Here is a 19148-nt window from a genome sequence, read left to right as displayed (position 1 = left end):
GTGCAGTATAACCATCTGTACTATATAGAATATGTTCTCTTCTTAACTATTCTCTCAATCTGCAAGGAAAGGAATTAAAGTAGCATAGGCCTTATGTTTGCCTTTGGTGATACTGTATGACACAGAATTTCCATTTCATTTTTACACTTGCACAAATTACAGTGTGTGTCTTTGGTCTCCAAGATTATCTTTTCTGAGAAATCAGTTAAAGGTTGTGTCTGTTGATTTTCTTGTTTATGTTTCCCTATGAATCATTCTTATTTTGAAGTTAAGAAAGACATCTGTTATAGAGAAAAAACACTTGTGGACTTCTGTGTTCTTTGAAGGTATGTCTTTGTTAAACTCTGCTCATTTTTTAGGCTATACTAGGTAGACTTGACAAGTAAACATTGTATGTATTCAAAATATTCAATGTGGTGATTTTACACACACACACACACACACACACACACACACACAATACCACGAATTAGGGAATGATTCTTCACCGTTTGTAGTTACTGTGTATGTGTGTGAGAGAGAGCAGGAGAGCAAGAACATTTGTGGTGTGCTGTTAACAAATTCCAAGTAAGCAGTATGGTATTATTGTAGTCACCAGGCTATTTATTAGATCCTCAGAAATTAGTTATCATTTATCATCCCTATGTGACTATATGACTTACATGTCCCCACTTATTTCTCTCCCACCCCAGGCCACTGCAAGTCACCTTTCTTTTTGGTGCACCAACTTTTTCTTGCACTAAAATGTGTTGTAAATATATTTTTAAAATATTTTCTGTGAACCTTCTCGCAGACTTCCATAGTTCCAGTTATTTATTTTTATTCATGTTGCTTTATATTTTGGGCTGTATTTTGAAAAAAAAAATCATTACCCAAAGCTATGTCATTAAATTTTTTTCTTATGTTTCAATCTAAGAGATTTAAGATTTTCAGTTTTAAGTATTTAAGTCTTTTCATGTTAATTTAATGTACTGTAAGATGTACAAAGTTCAGTGAATATCCATTTTCATTCTTTAAATGTGAGTATCCAATTTTCCTAGTTTACTGATTGAAGACATTGTCTTTTTCCCTGCCTCGCATTGGTGCCCTTGTCCAAGATTATTAATCTGTGTATCCGTGGAATGATTTGGAGCTTTTTTTATCCTGTTGATTTATGTGACCACTTCTATGCCAGTATCATATCATACTGGTCATGATTGTTATGGCCTTGTAATATTGTTTGAAGCTGGAATGATAATGCCTACAGATTTTTTTCTTTTTCAAGACAGCTGACTTTATGCTAATAAGGGGACTTTTTGGTGCTAACCTAGATCGGTACAGGACAGGGACTGATTGCAAGAAGGACTGTGTGATTAGAGTCTGAGCTTTCGTTCCTGTTTCATGGTCTCTGAGGATGGGCTTGGGACTAGAGTTTAGAAAACCATCAGTGCCAAATGATGTAATTCATCCCTATGTAATGGCACTCCACAAAAAATCTGAACAGTAGGACTCAGAGCACTTCCAGTTTTAGGGAAACATCAGTGTGCCAGGAGGATGGTGCACCCCAAGTCCAGAGGTACAGAAGTCCCTGTGTGTGCATGGAGAATCTCACTGTATACCCCATCAAGCCGTGTGGATCAGATCAGCGGCTCATGGTTATCAGCTTGCTACCCTCGTGTTCCAGTCACCCTTATTTTTATCAGTGGTGCTGAAGTACAAGAGTACTGTTGTTAATCTCATATGCAGTTAATTTGTAAGTTAAACTTACACAAAAATGTCTAGGAAAAACATGATTTTATATCGGAATTGATACTCTGAAACTTAGGGCATCCACTGAAGATCTTGAATGTCTCCTACAAATAAGGGGAAAATAGTGTGTTTCTCTTTTCATAATTAAAGTTAATGTTCACTCATTTCACAGCTTATGTAAGGAACAGGGTCACACTACTCTAAAAATTCTGTTTCTTAATTCCAGAATATTTAGCATTTCTGAGCTTTATTTTTTTTCTTTGTGATACTGTCTGTAGCACAATATCATGATAATTAAATAAGGGAGAATATGTAACTTACTTTTCCAAGTACCCAACGTATTTTAGATTCTGATAGATTCTAGTTAGACTTGCATAAGGATGACTAACAAAATTCTTATTCCCTGCAAGACTGGTACAGATAAGGGGAGACTGTCAGAGTGCTCAGTGAAAAGGATCACACGGCCTGAACCCTGAGCCTAAGCACGATGGGAGTCGCTCCCCAGCATAAGCTCTTTGTGGTAGCATTGAGCTCTTTCTGTTGTGGAGCTGTTAATAATTCCTCCCTGATATGCAGGAAGGCAATGGAACTTCATCTCCCTCCCTGTCCCTTGGTCATGTTTGTGTACTTTGTTTTTCTTATTTCTATCCAAGGCACAGACTAAAGTAAAGTACCTTGGAACAAAACTCAAGGTACATTTTTTTGCCTTTTGTCCAGATGTAGTACAGCCTCATCCCTTAGTCACATTTTCCTTAAGAAATGATCATTTCAGGGCCAGTGTTGTGGCTTAATAGATAAACTGCCACCTGTAGTGTGCAGCTTTCTGAATGCATGCCAGTTTTTTGTTTGTTTGTTTGTTTTTTAATTATTTATTACTTTTAATTCATTAATTACATTGTATTATGTGACACAGTTTCATAGGTACTTGGGTTCTCCCTACCCCTCCCCAACATGCCAGTTTTTAATCCCTGCTGCTCAATTAAGGATCTGGCACTCCACTACTGACCTGTTTGAGTGCCTGCCATCCATATGTGAGGCCTGGAAGAAGCTCTCTTGGCTCCTGAGGGCCTAGTCCAGCCCTGGTGGTTGCAGCCTTCTGGGGAGTGAACCAGCAAAGGAAGATCACTCTCTGTCTTTCCCTCTATCTCTGTAACTCTTACTTTCAAATAAACAAATATTTTTCAAAGCTATATTATTTTAAAAAAAGAAAAACACATTCATTTCTTGACCCGGAGGTTTTCTTGCACAATTCTGTCTCTTTGCTGGGCTGACTTAGGGAAACTTTTCTGTTTAACATTTTCAGTAAGGTACAAACCAAAAACCTTTTTTGTAGTCTGTTCCTTAGTGGCATAATTGGTACAGACCAAAACATTTTATATTATTCAAAAATAAATTGTTATTTTAAAACAATATTTATGACTATTAAAATAGGAAAAGTAATACAAAATACAAAGAGCATACATTTAGCCAACTTTTGAAACAGAGGTTTTAACATTTGTCATATTATGCTTGCTCTCAAAGATATTGGGGCCAGCATTATGATGTAGTGAGTGAAGGCGCCAGTGGCAATGCCAGCATCCTGTGTTCGTGTCCTGGCTGCTTCGTTTTGGATCTAGCTATGTGCCAATAGCCTTGGAAAAACAATGGAATATAGATCCAGTACTTGGCGCCTGTGTCCACATGGAAGACCTGAAGAAGAAACTCCTGGCTCTTGACTTTGAGTGGGCACAACCCTGGCTGTTGTAGCATTCTAGAGAATGAACCATCAGACAGAAGATTCTCTTCCTCACTCTCTGTCTTGTCTTCACTATCTACAATTCTGATTTTTAATGTAATAAATAAATATATTTTTCTTTTTATTTCCCCAAGGCATAAATTCTGGTTTTTGGTTTTTTTTTTTTTTTTTTTTTACTGTCTTTAGGCATCTGTATTCTATCCTCGGATGACTATGTTCCCTGAATTTGTATTCCCCAAATTTTAGCCTGGTTGTATACCAGGCCTTCAGAAGCATTGCTCACCAACTGGATTTCTCAATATCTTCACTCAAAACCAAGACAGAAAGATTTTGCTGTTGGGACTCTTAGACGAGATTGGAGTTAAGGATGGACTCACTGAAAACCTGTGGCTCCTGCAGGATGGTCACCTTGTTTCTCAGTAATGGCCATAAGGGACTCTTTCTGGTTTGATTACATTCAGGTCTTAGGCCAAAAAATAAATTTTGAAAGATCTATTAACATCTAAAATTCAGTCAGCAAAAACTAGTTTAAGGTTATTTTCTGGCTTCCTTAACAGGTCTCAGGAGATGGGAGATGGGGATAATTTAATAAGTAAGTGTAAGTTTAGTGATTATGAAATACAGTAGTTGCTTCAATAGATCTTGTCTGCATAAGCATAAAAAATTGATGTTACCCCCCCTTTTTTTTAAATCTTGAGTCTTCAGTTGCTTGTTTATTGTGCTTTCTAGGCAGATACTGAAATGAATGTAACTAGTTGGTAAGATTTAGTTTTGATATGACATGTTAAAAAGTGCCTTTATTTTCTAACTTACTGAAAAATTAGATTCACTCTCAAAGATGAAAGGGTTGATCTCTATATATGACAGTATAAAAAGTGCCAGTTTTACATGTCAAAGATTTTAGGTTTATAGAGTTTTTACCTGTTTGAAGCCGTACAGGGAACAGCTTTTGAAGTACAGTTCGTGAATTGTATTGTCTTTCCTGTGTATATGTTTGAAACACATGCCTGTCTGCACACATGTACGTGTATTTATGAATATCCACACCTGTTTAAGTAAGTTAATATAAAGCCAAGCAAAGCATTTTGCATTACCTTATTTCCTGCACCAGGCATTGGCTGACAGACTTGTTATTTCACTGTACCACCTCTCCAGAAATAATACAATTTAATGTTCAGACAATGCAATGGATTTTGTGATCACGTTTATGCGAAAATAGGGGAAAAAATAAAATGAATGACCACATCTGAATGCGATGAAAACTATGAAATATAAAGAATAATGAATGTGTTGTGGAGGATGGTCAAAAGGCTCATAAAACTAAGCAAATATTTTAATATGCTTTCTGCTAAGCCCTGTGTATTACATTTCCGTGATCAACTCAGTCTCATATGGGAAGTGACTTTTTCCTTAGTAACTGGTGAAGTATACTTGTTGGTTACCTAGTAAATGGTCCATAGGAGACTCAATTTTCTAATCAGAAAAACAGTTTGATGAGTTGAAACTTCTCAGAATGTAAGGTGACAGGTTAATTTCATAAGGCAATAAATTATAGATTTGTTTTTTGCATTCCCCCAAAAAACTACTTTATTGCATGAAATAAAATAGGATACTTTAAATATTGAAGATAATAAATATAAAAATAGATAAACCATCACATGTTAAATACATCCATACCCTATTTCAAGGGATAAAAATGCAAATAGCTGCAATGTAAGGTGACCTGCATATTGAGAATGTCAACACATTCAACAAATGCCTGAAGCACTTCACAGATGATTATAATACTGCAAAGCATGATCCAGAGTTGGTTCACTATTAATTTAGGATGAATATTATAAACTGTGACCAATGTTTGCATTTTAATCAACCAATCTATTTATTTGTTTGAAAAGCTAGTTAAAGAAAAGAGACAGAGATCTTCCGTCTGTCTGTTTTCTCCCAATGGCGGCAATGGCCAGGGCTGTGCTAGGCCCTGCGTAGGAGCCCGCAACTTCTAGGTCTCTGACATGAGTACAAGGACCCAAGCGCTTGGACCATCTTCTGCTGCTTGTGGATCCAGGCACGTTAGCAGAGACCTGAATCCGAAGTGGAGCAGCTGGGTCTCAAAGAGGCCTATATGGAATGCTGGCATCACAGGTGGTAACTTAATCCTTTATACCACAACACCAGCCTCCAAGATTTTAAATTTTATTTATTGATAATTATGTTTTATTCAAAGTGCTAGTATCAAGTATATGTAAAGTGTTATCTGTTAGTTTTGTGAAATTCTAATCATTTCTCTGTTAGTAAAGCTTTCCCATGGACTGTCATTGCTTTGCTCGTAAGTGATTTGTAATGTAGTTAGTTAAGAACTAGGATAGAAGAGTACTTAAGAAGGTATTATATGCGTTTAGGGAAAGCACCTCATTTCAGCATCTGTACAATGAGTCCTTCTTACTGATCCATCGCCTTCCCCTCAGGAAACTGGCTATCGGATCATTTTATGACTGGACTTCAGTACATCATACTATTGTCAACCAGCCCTAAACAATCTTTCCTTTTAGCTGTATGCTTCAGACCTAAGGTAGTAAGAGCTCTGGAGTGGCCCTCTGAGGGTCCCTAGCAACTGTTTATGTATTATCACTATTAAAAAAACTGTGGAAGGAATTCCAGGATAGTAGTAACTATTAGAGTAAAAATGATATAGGGAAGGAGAGAGAAGGCCAAGGGATGTTGGTGATGGATATGGTGGTTAGTCGTATTTATATGTAGAATGGTGTAGGATGGTCTGGTGGAGGTAACGTTTAGCAAAGATTTGAAGGACATTTGAGTTGAACCATTTGAATGAATGTCAGGGAAACCAACCTTCCAGAGCAAGGAGGAGCAAACGTAAAAGCTCTGGAGTAGGACTGTGCCTGTCCTTTTCAGGTGTTAGCAGTAAGACCAGTGTGGCTCAAAAGAGTAAGGCAAGGCATAAGACATAAGAAATGAGACCATTTTATATGGATTCTTGTAGATCAAAGTATAACTTTAGTTTTGACTCTGATTGGCATGAAGAGTCAGTTAGTTCACTGTTAAGACCAAAAGAATAATGTTTTGGATGTTTTAGCAGAAGCTGGCTGCTGTCTTGAGAATAGATACAGTGAAGGATGGCAATCAGGAGGCGTGCTAAGAGGCTATTGTGGAGAGAAGATGGGGACTGAGTTGTAGCAGTGCTGGTGGTGCAGTGTGGTCAGAAATGGACTCTGGAATGAGCATTGGGAGGGTGTTAGAAAAAGAGACAACTTTTACTATTTATTACTAAATGCAACATAACTAAAACCATCTGTACTTCAAGTCTCTCTTCATAGCTTACTCTTTTAATTTACTCTTAAGGAAATCTAGCATGTTAACAATTGAAATTACTGATGCTACACAGAATACAAAAAGATCTTACAAATATTCTACTGGGTTAGGTGAGGATAAGCAAGCAGATTATAGCACAAGGGTAAGATCGGACTCATTGTTTTGGTCAATAAAGTTTTACTTGAATATAGCTGCTCACATTAATTCGTATGTTATGTCAACTTTCCTGTTACAAAGTCTACCCACAAAGCTTAAAATATTTACCTTAGTCTCTTAAGAAATTTTATGACCATTGTTTAGCAATTGTGTCAAATTTTTCACCTTCCCCCCCCAAACTGCAAACTTGAGAAAATTTATAAGAGACATGAAATAATACATCAGAGATTTTTGAACAGAGATAGATTGTTCAAGACAGCAGTTCTTTCTCATTCTCATGTCAATCTGCCTATTGCTTTGGGTGTCTGGTTACTTCAGATTTCTGTGGTGGTTTGTTTTGGAAAACAAGTTAGCTGACTAGCCTGGGGGAACAAGTATGCTTTCTCAACAGTAAAAAAGGTGTTTAGAGGAATGAATCTTGTGTGGGAGAGAATGATATTTTTAATTGTACAACCTGAGTAGAAAATAAAAGATGGATTCTGTCATCAATGTGAGCGTCAGTCTTTATGAAGAATTTTTTCTTGTGGCTTTGTGTAATCCAGTGAAGCAGTACAAATAAGACCTTTGATTTTCTTTTTTTAAACAGATCTATTATGACAGATCTATACTACCTCAGTCAAACAGATGGAGCTGGTGATTGGCGGGAAAAAGAGGCCAAAGATCTGACAGAGTTGGTTCAGCGGAGAATAACTTATCTTCAGGTAAGAAGATCAAGTAAAGGAACACACTTAAGTGAGGAAAAAGAAGGGAAATTGTAACAAAGCTAAAAGTTAAGAATTGCTGTTGGTTTTTAGTCTTCCTAACCCTTACCTTTTTAAGGTAAGTAATAGCTAACTCATTTTGTATCTTGACTCAGAAAAACACCATGTAACGGCTTCATAGAGATAAATGATGGCTAATACAAGGTCCTTGCCCTGTTGCAAGTTGACCAAATCTATCCCAAAAATTAGTCAGTGGTAGGCTCTTAAAAATTCAGGAGTCTATTTACTGGCCAGCAAACTGTCCTGCTCCACCACGCGTGGAAGAGAAGAGCAGCCATGTTCAGGGGCTTTTAAGCATTGATCATCCAATCAACTAAGAGAGCACTGATATGTGATACAAATCATTCAATCAAGCAAACTTACATCAGTGCACAATACAAATCATCCAATCAACTCTGGTATTGAACACAGATACCCAATCAGTTTAATCATCATGCACTTTAAACTATCCAATCAGTAAGAACCGCATCCAACCTTGTAGGAAACAGAGATAGGCAAACTAGTCTTTCCAGTCTTATGCACAGAAATCAATTTGGGGCAATCAGCTTACCACATGAGCTATAAAACAAAGGAAGATCTCCTCCTGGAATGAGGTATTTACTTGTGATAAGCACTCTCACTCCCCTTTCTGGACTTTCCAGGAGCCCGAGATTATGGTGAAGATTGGGTTATGGACACATCCCAGAAATGTTTCAAGGGATCTAGCCTTACTGTCGCCATTTTGTATTGTCTGTGCTGTCACAATCCAAAAGGGATCTACTTATACAAATACACCTACAATACCCCTAAACAGAAATTATAACATATCTTACAGGGATGAGATAAATGAATTTGCTTATTGGTGTTTTGTGGAAGGATGGATTTTGGAGAATGTATTGTTTTGACTGACTGTAAAGGATAGTTAGGATTCGGACATACAGAAATAGGTGTGACGGACAACATCTAACATTGAAAGGATTTTGTGTGAGAGCAATGGCTTATAGCTGGGAAGGAGCCCAAAGGAGTGTTCAGTTTGCCTGGAATTTCAGTTGTGTTGGAAATAAAACATGGAAAACAATGTGAAAAGGTAGGCTTAGGAATTAAACTGTGGGGGTTAAGCTTTATGGTGCATTAAGTGGTTACTAGAATTTTTCATTTTTTTTATTTCTCAAACATCACTGTAGCAACAGATAGGAAATATTGAGGAGTTTCAAGTCCCAGGTTCTTCTAAGTTCTTTTTTATTTTTCTTTCCTAGTTCTTAGCAATATTCGTGCATAGTGTTACATATTTCTAAGTATAAATTTTAGTTACTTTTGAGTTTTGTTTTTCTGCTTAATGTGCTATTTTGGAGCCATAGCATGCTTTTAAATATTTTTGCAAAAAAAAGAGTGGGGTACTGAGAGTGATACTTTAGTTATATTAATTGGGAAGTAGTGTTTTTGTTGAACTGGGTTGGTGTTTAAAGAGACCAGAGCAAGGAGAGCTTTTGGAATAAAAGAACCATAGTGCTGGAGCAGGGACACAAGCCACAGCCATTTTAATTCAGTAGTCATTGAAACTCCCAGACAGTAAACAGAGACAGTTCTCTCAGGGACTCCCCTTCTGCATTTTCTAGCACCTTCTAGCCTATGTCTTGTATCATTTGAAAGTTGACAGGTGTGTTATAGAGAGTGGTTAGTGGAGCAAATCACTTCTGGGAGAAGATATTTCCCAGTTTAACCTAAAGTTGCTTGTTTCTAGTATAGGATATTGGATTTGTTTTTCAGCTTAGCTCCATACTTAACATGTTAAGCAAAATCGAACCATTTCAGATGCATATAAACAAAAATGTTAAAAAGGTAATGTTAAAGATTGTTTTACATGCTCTATTTTTTCTCTTGTATGGGACTTATTGGAAATTAGTGGGTTAATGTTTTTCTTTTCATTTTTTTAAATAAGAAAACAAACAAATATTTGAAATTTGAGAACAGCTGTTCTAGTTTTTAAATGAGGGTGAAGATTTGGGGTTTTTTTCCATTTAAAAATAATTCTGGTTGGAGAATTAGAAAGGTTTGCTTTTCCTATTTGGATTCTAAGTGACTGAGTGGTTGGTCTTTTGGGTTAGCAAAGGGCCAGGTCACACCAGGGATACATTATTAAAGCTAATGAATATACATCTTTTATTGTGGAGAAACCAACTGTCCACCTCAAAGCAAAATGTGTCTGACTGTATTTTTTCTGTGACAGGAATAACTTCCAAATGTGTTTTAGGCCAGAGTATAGCTATAAGCTTTGTTTATCTAACAATTTACTGCCCATGAAATCACATCAACCATCAGTCTCAAAGTTGTATTCGTCAAGTGCTTCACATGGGAATGTTTCTGCCTAATCAAGGAAAAACCAGAGGTAGTAATACCTGCATATCATTAGGAAAAATCATCTTAATGGCGTTAAGATATTTCTTAAATTTTTAAAGATGAAGAGAATTTTTCAGGTTATAATTTCATTTATAAATATTTGAATATGAATTTCTAAAGACTGAAGAGGCATCTTTCAAAATATACCCACAAGCTATCATCTCACCTATGTAAATTCTGAATCATTCTTTAATGTTAATCAATTTTAGATCAAATTCCTGATTGCCAAACACATTCTAGCATGCCTTTGCCATTTAAAAAGAATTCATGTAACTGTCTCAAGAGAAACTTGATAACTTTGCATATCCTTTTCCTTCCTGGAATAGGAACTGAGATAAACAAATGGTCAGAAGATAAATAAGTGAAAAAATTCTTTTTCAAAAAATTAATCAAGCTGCCATATAGAAGAATGAAAGATATAAAAGCCAAAAGCAAAATTAAAATGAAGAGAATAAAAAGAATTGAGCCCATGTGTCTAATAAGAGAAAAATAATACATTTTCTATGATTTGGATTTGGTTTGAGTGCGTCTCCAAGATTCATGTACAGAAACTTAATCATCACTGTGAGGTGTTAGGAGGATAGAAATAAAATGTAAATATGCTGTTTAGAGGTGAATCTTTGGGATGTGATTATTAGAAAACTAGGGTGAAGCCCTCATGATTGAGACATGAGGACTGTTTAAGGAGAGGAAGGGAAATATGAGGATAAGCCCTGTATCTCGCCATGGATACTCTGTGTCACCCTGAGTCTCTACCAGCAGAGAGACCATCACTGTTTCACCCATTTACAGTAAATTATGTGCTTATAGATCATTGAAACTATAGTAGTATAACATTCTTACCTTTTGCTTGACAATAATAAAAGTTTCACAAAACCGTATATACAGTGATACTGATAGGGATTTATTTCTCTGTTGTTTAAATTTTAGCTCCTATATAAAAGGGAGAACGTGCAGTATTTGGCTTCTGTGTCTGACTTATTTCATTTGGCGTGATGCCCTCCAGTTCATCTGATTTCCAGTTAGTGGTTTCTATTTCTCTTAAGTGTTCATCTAGCACTTTCCATTAAAGCATTCAATTAAACTTTTTTTTAAATATTTAAAAGTTATTTTAATGTAATTGTTACTGCCTTTATTTCATAAATAACAATAATGTAAACTTGAAGTCTGTTTTTTTTTTCATAGAAAATTAGAACTTTTCAATAGTCTGTAGTTTTATTACTGTGTTTTATTTGAACACAAGCACCTGCCGGAGTAGCAGATCATATCTGCATTCTCTTACTAACAGTTCATTTTTTAAACATTTTCCCTGAAAACTAAATTATATAAGACTATTACAGGAGGTTAAAACTGGAGCCATGAGCTTTTTCTAGGTCTCCCAAATGGGTAGCAGGGGTCCAACACTTGAATCATCTTCCATTGCTTTTCCCAGGCCTTTAGCAGAGAGCTAAATTGGAAATTAAACAGTCTGATTGAGAATTGCTGTCTGTGTGGGTTGTTGCTATCAGAGATGGCAACCTTTCTTGCTACATCTCACAGCTGGACCCTGTTTAAGAAACTGTTGAACTGATTTCAAAAGTAGCTGTTCCAGTTATATTCTTAACCAGCAGTGTGTAAGCATTCCAGTTCCTCCACATCACTTCTATAACTGTAGTAACTGCTTATTGATTGACTACTCATTAAGTAGATCAGCCATACTCTGTGAGTCATGGTGACTATAGCCCATTATAAATCAGCCTGTCCAATGAGTGTTTTTGTCTCTGTTCAGTCACTTCACAGCCTTCTTCACTTTCTTACACCTGCTAATTGCTTTGCCCAGGAAAGAAGACTGATTGGGACTCTAAGATCAAATAAGTCAAGTCATGTATATGACTTAGTGATAAGTCATTAAGTGCACCCAACTACGTGTCTGTGCAAATTTGCAATTACATAGATATGCTCTGACCTCAGAGAATCATGTGACCATTCTCATGCAATGGTTAGAGTACTGGGTAGCCTCTCTAAAGCGTGTTTATAGACGTACCCTGGTCTGCTTCTGTGCATCCCTCACAGCATGGGACTCTGCTGCAGAGCTATGAATGACTCAGTGTCTCAGGAAGCTACTTTGCAGGAAAAACTGAAGTATAATTGTGAAGTAACTCAGTACAAACTTAGGAGTGCTTTCTGCCTGTATGGATAGTTTCCATTTGTTAAAGTTTCTTCAACATGATTGTGAGTAGTATCAATTCTGAAGACACGCAGATTTGCACAAGTTGGTAGGAAATGGGAATCTTCCTTTTAAAAAATGAACAAACCTAAAATAAAAGGAGATTGGTAATATAGAAAGCCTATGGGAAGTGTGTTGCAAGCATTATCATCTTTCTCTTCAGTAATAGTAGTGTAAGAGGTTTTGTTTCACTGAATTATAAAATGCTAAACAGAATGTTGGTAAAAATAGAATTATGTGCTGAGTAGCTTAAAACTCCAATAATCAGAATTGTGGGTGGATATCCTGACACTTTGCAGTGGGGATGTTTAACATATCTCTACGCATCTGTCACTCATTTCTTTCCACCTTAAAAAAATGTATCAATTACTGCTATCCACGTTTAGATTTTATTTCCTATGCAGCTAGAAGTATCCTGGAAGTTCAAAGTGTAGAGCTAGGTATGTCATCAGGAAGATACACCCAGATCGCAGCAGCTGAGACACTGTGGACATAATGCTCCCACAGGGCGCTGTGCCTTAGCCGAAGCACTGGAAAGCAGGCAAGCTTTAACTTTCAGATTGTTTTTAGAATTTAGAGTATGTGCATATGCATAATGAGATATCATGGGGATAGGACTCAAATTTATATGTGAAATTAATTGGTGTTTTACATACACATGGCCTACAGAATGTTTTGTAACGGTGTTTTTAGGGTGCCTGCATTTTGACTGGAATACATTAAAGAAGGTCAGGTGTGGGATTTTCCACTTACACTGTATTGATGCTCAAGCAATTTTGGATTTTGGAGCTTTTCAGATTTGCTGAAAAGGACGATCAGTATGTAGTAAGAATATAAATATGGCACTGGAGAAGCTCCCTGGATTTCTGAGAACTTTATGTGATTCATTAGGGTGGAAGTGCCCAGAAGTTATATCAAGGTAAAATACAAACAGAACTAGACATAGGTGCTTTCTTTAAAGAGCATGCATATTTACCTAGCTTGTCTACTCACAGATTTTATTGGCACAGACCAGAAGACATCAAACTGCTATCCTTAGGCACATTCAACCAATTTCTGTTTAAAATAAACTTTCTTGGGGACATGGCCATGCCATTTGTTTATATGTTTCTGTAACTATTCTTTAGGCAGCTGTGCAAAGCTGAGCAGTTTCAGTGGAGAATATATGGCCTGGCAAGGCAAGCATATTTACTGTCTAGTGATTTATATCTTTATTGGAAAGTCAAATATTCAGAGAGAGGAGAGACAGAGAGGAAGATCTTCCGTCTTCTGGGTCATTCCCCAAGTGGCTGCAGTGAATGGAACGGAGCATTTTGAAGCCAGGAGCCTCTTCCAGATCTCCAGTGTGGGTGCAGGGTCCCAAGGCTTTGGGCTGTTCTCGATTGCTTACCCAGACCACAAGCAGGGAGCTGGATGGGAAGTAGAGCATCTTAGACATGAACAAGCATCCATATGGGATCCCGACATGTGCAAGGCAAGGCCTTTAGCCACTGGTCCACTGTGTTGGGCCCTACTGTCTAGTTCATTATAGAAAAAAATAAAAAATGTTGACCCGGACCCAGCCATCAATGGGAATAATCTTTAAATATTTTGGTCTCCTATTTGCCTTTGCTTCCTCCTCTTGCTCCCTCCCTTTTCCAGCTGGACAGTCTCTTGTCAGCATTTGAAGTGTCAGCTCTAGACATCCCAGTTATCTTCTCCAAGTTCCTATCCTAAACAAGTAGCTAAGGTTTGGCTTGTTTGTTTTACTGTTTATTTCAGTGAGACCAAACATGAAGATATGTAAAGACTTCAAAAAGACTTAGGAAAGAACTCTTTACATTGTCATGGAGTGATCACTATATGTTTACTTTAGGTCATTTGAGAGCACAGTGATCTCTTTACAGTGTAGCTCCTAATGGTGTAGTCATGGAATATTAATGACTGTGAAGATTTCAAATGCACTATAATGTCTGCTTAAATAGTGGGACCAGATACTGATACAGTCCAATATCAGGTTCTGCAAGAGAAGGCGTTGAAACATCTGTGCTAGAAAACAGCTTTTATTTTATTTGACCTTCGTTTTCTTGCATACTGGAAGGAGGGAGGAAGTTAAATTACTAACAATGTTACTGTAGTGGCTAACTTTCTTCTGTTTTTACATTACAATGAATTTCTAATGATATATTTGTTCTTTTGTCATCACATGACTCTAATAGCTAGCAAGATTGTTAAAAAATTGTTGGAAAAGTTGGTTTATCATTTTTAAGACAAATATTAACAAATACCTCTGGAAACAGTCATTGATTTGCCAATAAATGAGCAGCATTATAGTTGTGAGTCAAATGTACATTAAGTACTTGAGAATTTGTTGAGCTTAAAATATGTTTTAAGTTTCTGTTTGAATATGATGTGATAAACTTGTTCTACCCCATTCTTTCTGATAATTACCTAGAAATTTTATATGCAAAGAGTTTCCTTTGTTTTGCTCTATTGTTTTGCCTCCTATAAATCCCAGAAGCGTGGGGAAAAAAGTCCTATTTTCCTGGTATCTGCCCTTTTGCACTCCAACATCATGCAGAACACATGTGCCATAGTTGTAGAGATTGGGCATGTACTCCTGTCTGTCATCAGTGCCCTGTAAGCTTAAGAACCACCCTACCATCCATCGCACTGGTTACTGTGATCATGAAGATTGGGAATGAGCCTACAGTAATCTGACGGTGGCCTTCATCAGTGAGTGGGTATAGGCGGTGGACAAAGCTGTGTCCATTACGCCCCAAAATAATGAGACAGTTCTTGTTTTACTCTCAACTAGAGGGTGAAAGAAGTTTGGTGAAAATAACTTCTTTTTTAAAAAAATTGTAACTTGAATTCTTAGGCAGCTCTTTGTACATTCTGTACATGAAAATCAGTTTAAAAATCTCCAATATGATGTGCCACCCGGATTTCAGACTGTGATGTATGCAGCCCAGTGGGCATAACAGAATAGTACCAAAAGGACTTTAACAGTTAAATTGGCATTTGACCTGCATGCCTTTAAAAGGATTTTCTAGGGCATGCATTTTGAATTTAATGTTTGCCTGCCTTCTAAAATAGAAAATTTAAATAGAAAGCAGTCATAACATTCATCATCATACCAAGAACTAGGAAAATCTCAATTCATATGATGAAAGATAATCAACAAAAAGCAGATTGAAATAACACAGATGTTGGAGTCATCTGAGAAGGATTTTAAAGAAGCTGTAATAAAAATGTTCCAATAGCAATCACAGCCTTGAAACAAATGAAGAAATGGAACGCCTCAGCAAAGAAACATGGCAGAAGTCACCAATGGAAATTCTAGAGCTGAAAAAATGAAGTACCATAAACAGGCTAAAAAATAACATAGAGGTGACAGAGGAGAAGACTGTACTCTAAGGTCAATGAAAAATGCACAGTAATAACAATGGGGATAAAAAGACTGTCTCAAAATTGAAAAGTCACAGACAGCTCCGGAGAAATGATAAGAAAATCTTTATGGGGTAGGCATTTACCTTGTGATTAAGGTGCTGATCAGGACACCTGCATCCTGTATCAGAGTATCTGGATTTTGTAGCCATCTTTCCAGCTCCAGATTCCAAATTCCTCCCAGTGCAGACCCTGGGAAGCATAAAGATGGTTCAAGTAATTAGGCTCCCTTCCACCCATGTGGGAGAACTGGTTCGAATTTCCAGTTCCTGTTTTAGTCCTGGCCCTTTGCTAGACATGGACAGCATTTGAGAAATGAGCCAGTGTTCACTTCAGTGCTCTCACTGCTGCTTATGTGCATACATATGCACACAAACTCTGTCTCCCCACCTGTTTCTCAAGTAAATTAAAAAAAAATTTTAAGATATCATATGTTTGTGTTACTGGAATCCCAGAAGAAGAGAAGTAGAGACTGAAGAAAATGTTTGAAGAAATGACTGAAGACAGCAAATTTGGCAAGCTTGCATATTTGAAAAATAGATCAAACTCCTAATAGGAAGGTCTAAAGAAATCCATTTTTAAATAGTTTGATGGAAACTAACATTGAAAACCATGGGGCCAGCCAGAGATAAGTAATGTATTTACTGTGGAGGAGCACTGTGGATTAATTTCCCGCATGAACACTGTCACAAAAGCCCTCAGTGGGGTAGGCATTGTGTGCAGCACACTAAGCCAATACTTGAATCACCCACATACCATAAGCTCTCTTGGCTACTCTGCTTCCAAACCAACCTCCTGATAACACACGTCATAGGAGGCAGCTCAGATACTTAACTCCAGTGGCCCACATGGGATCAGTATGGAGTTCCTGTCTCCTGGTTTTAACCTGGCCTAGTCTTGGCCATTGAGATCATATTGGGAATGAACAAGCATATAGGCATTCTCTGGTCTGTCTGTTCTGTGTGTTGCTATGCTTTTCAAGTAAATATATAAATAAATGTACTTTTTAAAAAAAATAAATGTACTTTACAAAAAGACTTAGATGAAAGAACTACCATGTTCATGGATTAGAAGAGTCAATATAGAAAAGAGATCACAAAGTAATATTGCTTAAACAGTCACTGTCAAAATCTTTTTTTTTTTTTTTTGGTAAATATATATAAGCTGTAAAATTTATACAGAAAAGGAAAAGAACTAAAGTAGCTAAAGATAATTTTAAAGTTTTGGTAAAGAAAAAATTGGAAAGCTTCATACTTCCCAGTGTTAAGACTTACTATTATGAGTACAGAAATCAAGATATGGTGTTGGCCTAGGGTTAAGCAGATAAATCAGTGGAACAGAATAGAATCCAGAATAGACCCTCACAGGTGTGCCAACAGGGTCTTTACTGAGGTGGAATGTATGTTACATACAATTAACCATGTTCCAGTGGGATACAGCTCAGTTATAAAAGAAACGAACTATGGATACACATAACTTTTTGGATCTCAAAAGCATTATAATGAGTGATAAAAGCCGATCTTGAAAGGCTCAGTTTTTGAGAGCATTCTGTCTGCAACGCTCTCAAATAATTAAGCTACAGTGATAGATCAGTGTTTTCTGAGATTAGAGTTTGGGAGAGGAGCGACTGTAAAGCATTAACACAAGCAAATTTATTTGCTTCAGGTAGTTCTAATAGGGCCTGGGAAAACTGTTAAAATCTAAATGAAATATAGAGTTTAGTTAATACTACTATATGGTGTCAGTTTCCTGACTTTGATAAGAATTGTGGCTAAATAGTATGTTCTTAATAGAGGAAAGATTTGTGGAAGGCTGATGGAAACTATTATGTTTTTATAATTTATTTACTGTCTTATTCCAAAATGAAGTATAAAAAAGTGAGCAAAATAAAATGGATTACTTAACGTAGTTTAATATAGTTTGATAAAGGTGGCTCTTAAGAAATTTGGGTTTTTGCTTTCACTAAAAGTAACAGTGGTGATTCTCAAGAAATTCATCCTCAGCTAGCAATGGGTTCTCATTAAAGAATGAAGAATAGAACAAAAACTGTATCTTGAAGAAGTGCTCAGGTTTGACATCTGTTTTAATTATTATTGATGGCTTTATCTTAAAGCCAGCACTCAACTGGCTTTAAAGTGCTATAAATAGCAATACTACCCAGAAGATGGCACTCCCCATTTTTTTCTTCTTCCTGTTTTTTTTTTTTCTAATTAAGCATACTTGCCACATCATGTTTGTATTTTGATTTTGAGGAAAGAGAGCCTGATGAATCCTGTTAAATAAAATGATGAAAGCATGACCTTTTTGAAATTCAGTCTGAATTTTCAAAGCATGTTATTTTTAATCTTACGTGTTAGCCTGATGTCAGGCCTGGAAATCAAGCCATAAACTTACAGAGAAATACTGAGGAAGTTGAGATTTACCTGTTCATTGAAATAGAATTGACATAAAGTAGCTCCTTTGTGACTTTTCTTCACTATCCTAGAAAGGACTTTTGCTTGTACTGTATTCTTTATTGAGAGAATTATATTGATGAGTCCACTTTGTTTTCTCCCATTTCTTAGTGGTTCTAATGGTAGCAGAAAACATGTGAATCCTGTGCCCAGGTCTAGTGAATGTGAGATGGATGTTTGCAGCAGTCTACCTGGGTTAATCAGACATAGCATACTATTGTCTTGAAGACTCTAATTAGAGGAAATATCCCGTTTGTGTTTTTCAGTTGGATTTGTAGAATTCTCATCATTTAAGAATGGCTTTAAAACATTCACTGGAGACTTTGAAATAAAGACCAAAATTGGAAATAGGTATTTGAATGAAGCCAGTTGATACTTTGTGTACCAAGATTTCCTCTTTTGCTATTTGCATAACTACCTGCATTTACTGTGGCCTATCAGTATGACATTCTGTAAGCTTTGTCTTTTTTTTCTATTGTTCCCACACTTAAATTTTTGTTTTTAAAGATTTATTTATTTTATTACAAAGTCAGATATACATAGAGGAGGAGAGACAGAGAGGAAGATCTTCCATCTGATGATTCACTCCCCAAGTGAGCCGCAATGGCTGGTGCGTGCCAATCCGAAGCCGGGAACCAGGAACTTCTTCCGGGTCTCCCACACGGGTGCAGGGTCCCAATGCATTGGGCCGTCCTCGACTGCTTTCCCAGGCCACAAGCAGAGAGCTGGATGGGAAGTGGAGCTGCCGGGATTAGAACCGGCGCCCATATGGGATCCCGGGGCATTCAAGGCGAGGACTTTAGCCGCTAGGCCACGCTGCCGGGCCCCCCACACTTAAATTTTACAGAATACCCAAAGGAAAACTTTTCTCGGAAGAACTTTATAGCCCAACTTGACGTGCACTATTGTGTTACGCTTTCTACCTATAATAGATTATTCTTTGCTAGACAGAAAGGACACCTCAGAGCTGTCTTTTC

At 37.0% G+C, this 19148-nt stretch overlaps 1 protein-coding gene across 3 annotated transcripts in view; it reads left to right on the top strand.

Moving 5' to 3' along the window:
* The window catches only part of FUT8 (fucosyltransferase 8), a 176377-nt gene that overhangs the window by 105228 nt on the left and 52001 nt on the right, over positions 1–19148 (top strand). For all 3 annotated transcript variants that reach the window (XM_058655501.1, XM_036496274.2, XM_058655502.1), the window contains one exon: positions 7533–7647. In XM_058655501.1, the coding sequence (XP_058511484.1) occupies positions 7533–7647 (115 nt within the window). The remainder of the gene's footprint in view (positions 1–7532; positions 7648–19148) is intronic.

Source organism: Ochotona princeps, chromosome 26, assembly GCF_030435755.1.
Source record: "Ochotona princeps isolate mOchPri1 chromosome 26, mOchPri1.hap1, whole genome shotgun sequence".
Taxonomy (NCBI): domain Eukaryota; kingdom Metazoa; phylum Chordata; class Mammalia; order Lagomorpha; family Ochotonidae; genus Ochotona; species Ochotona princeps.
The sequence above is the reverse complement of the archived record's forward strand: the minus strand, read 5'-3'. Positions and strand labels throughout refer to the sequence as shown.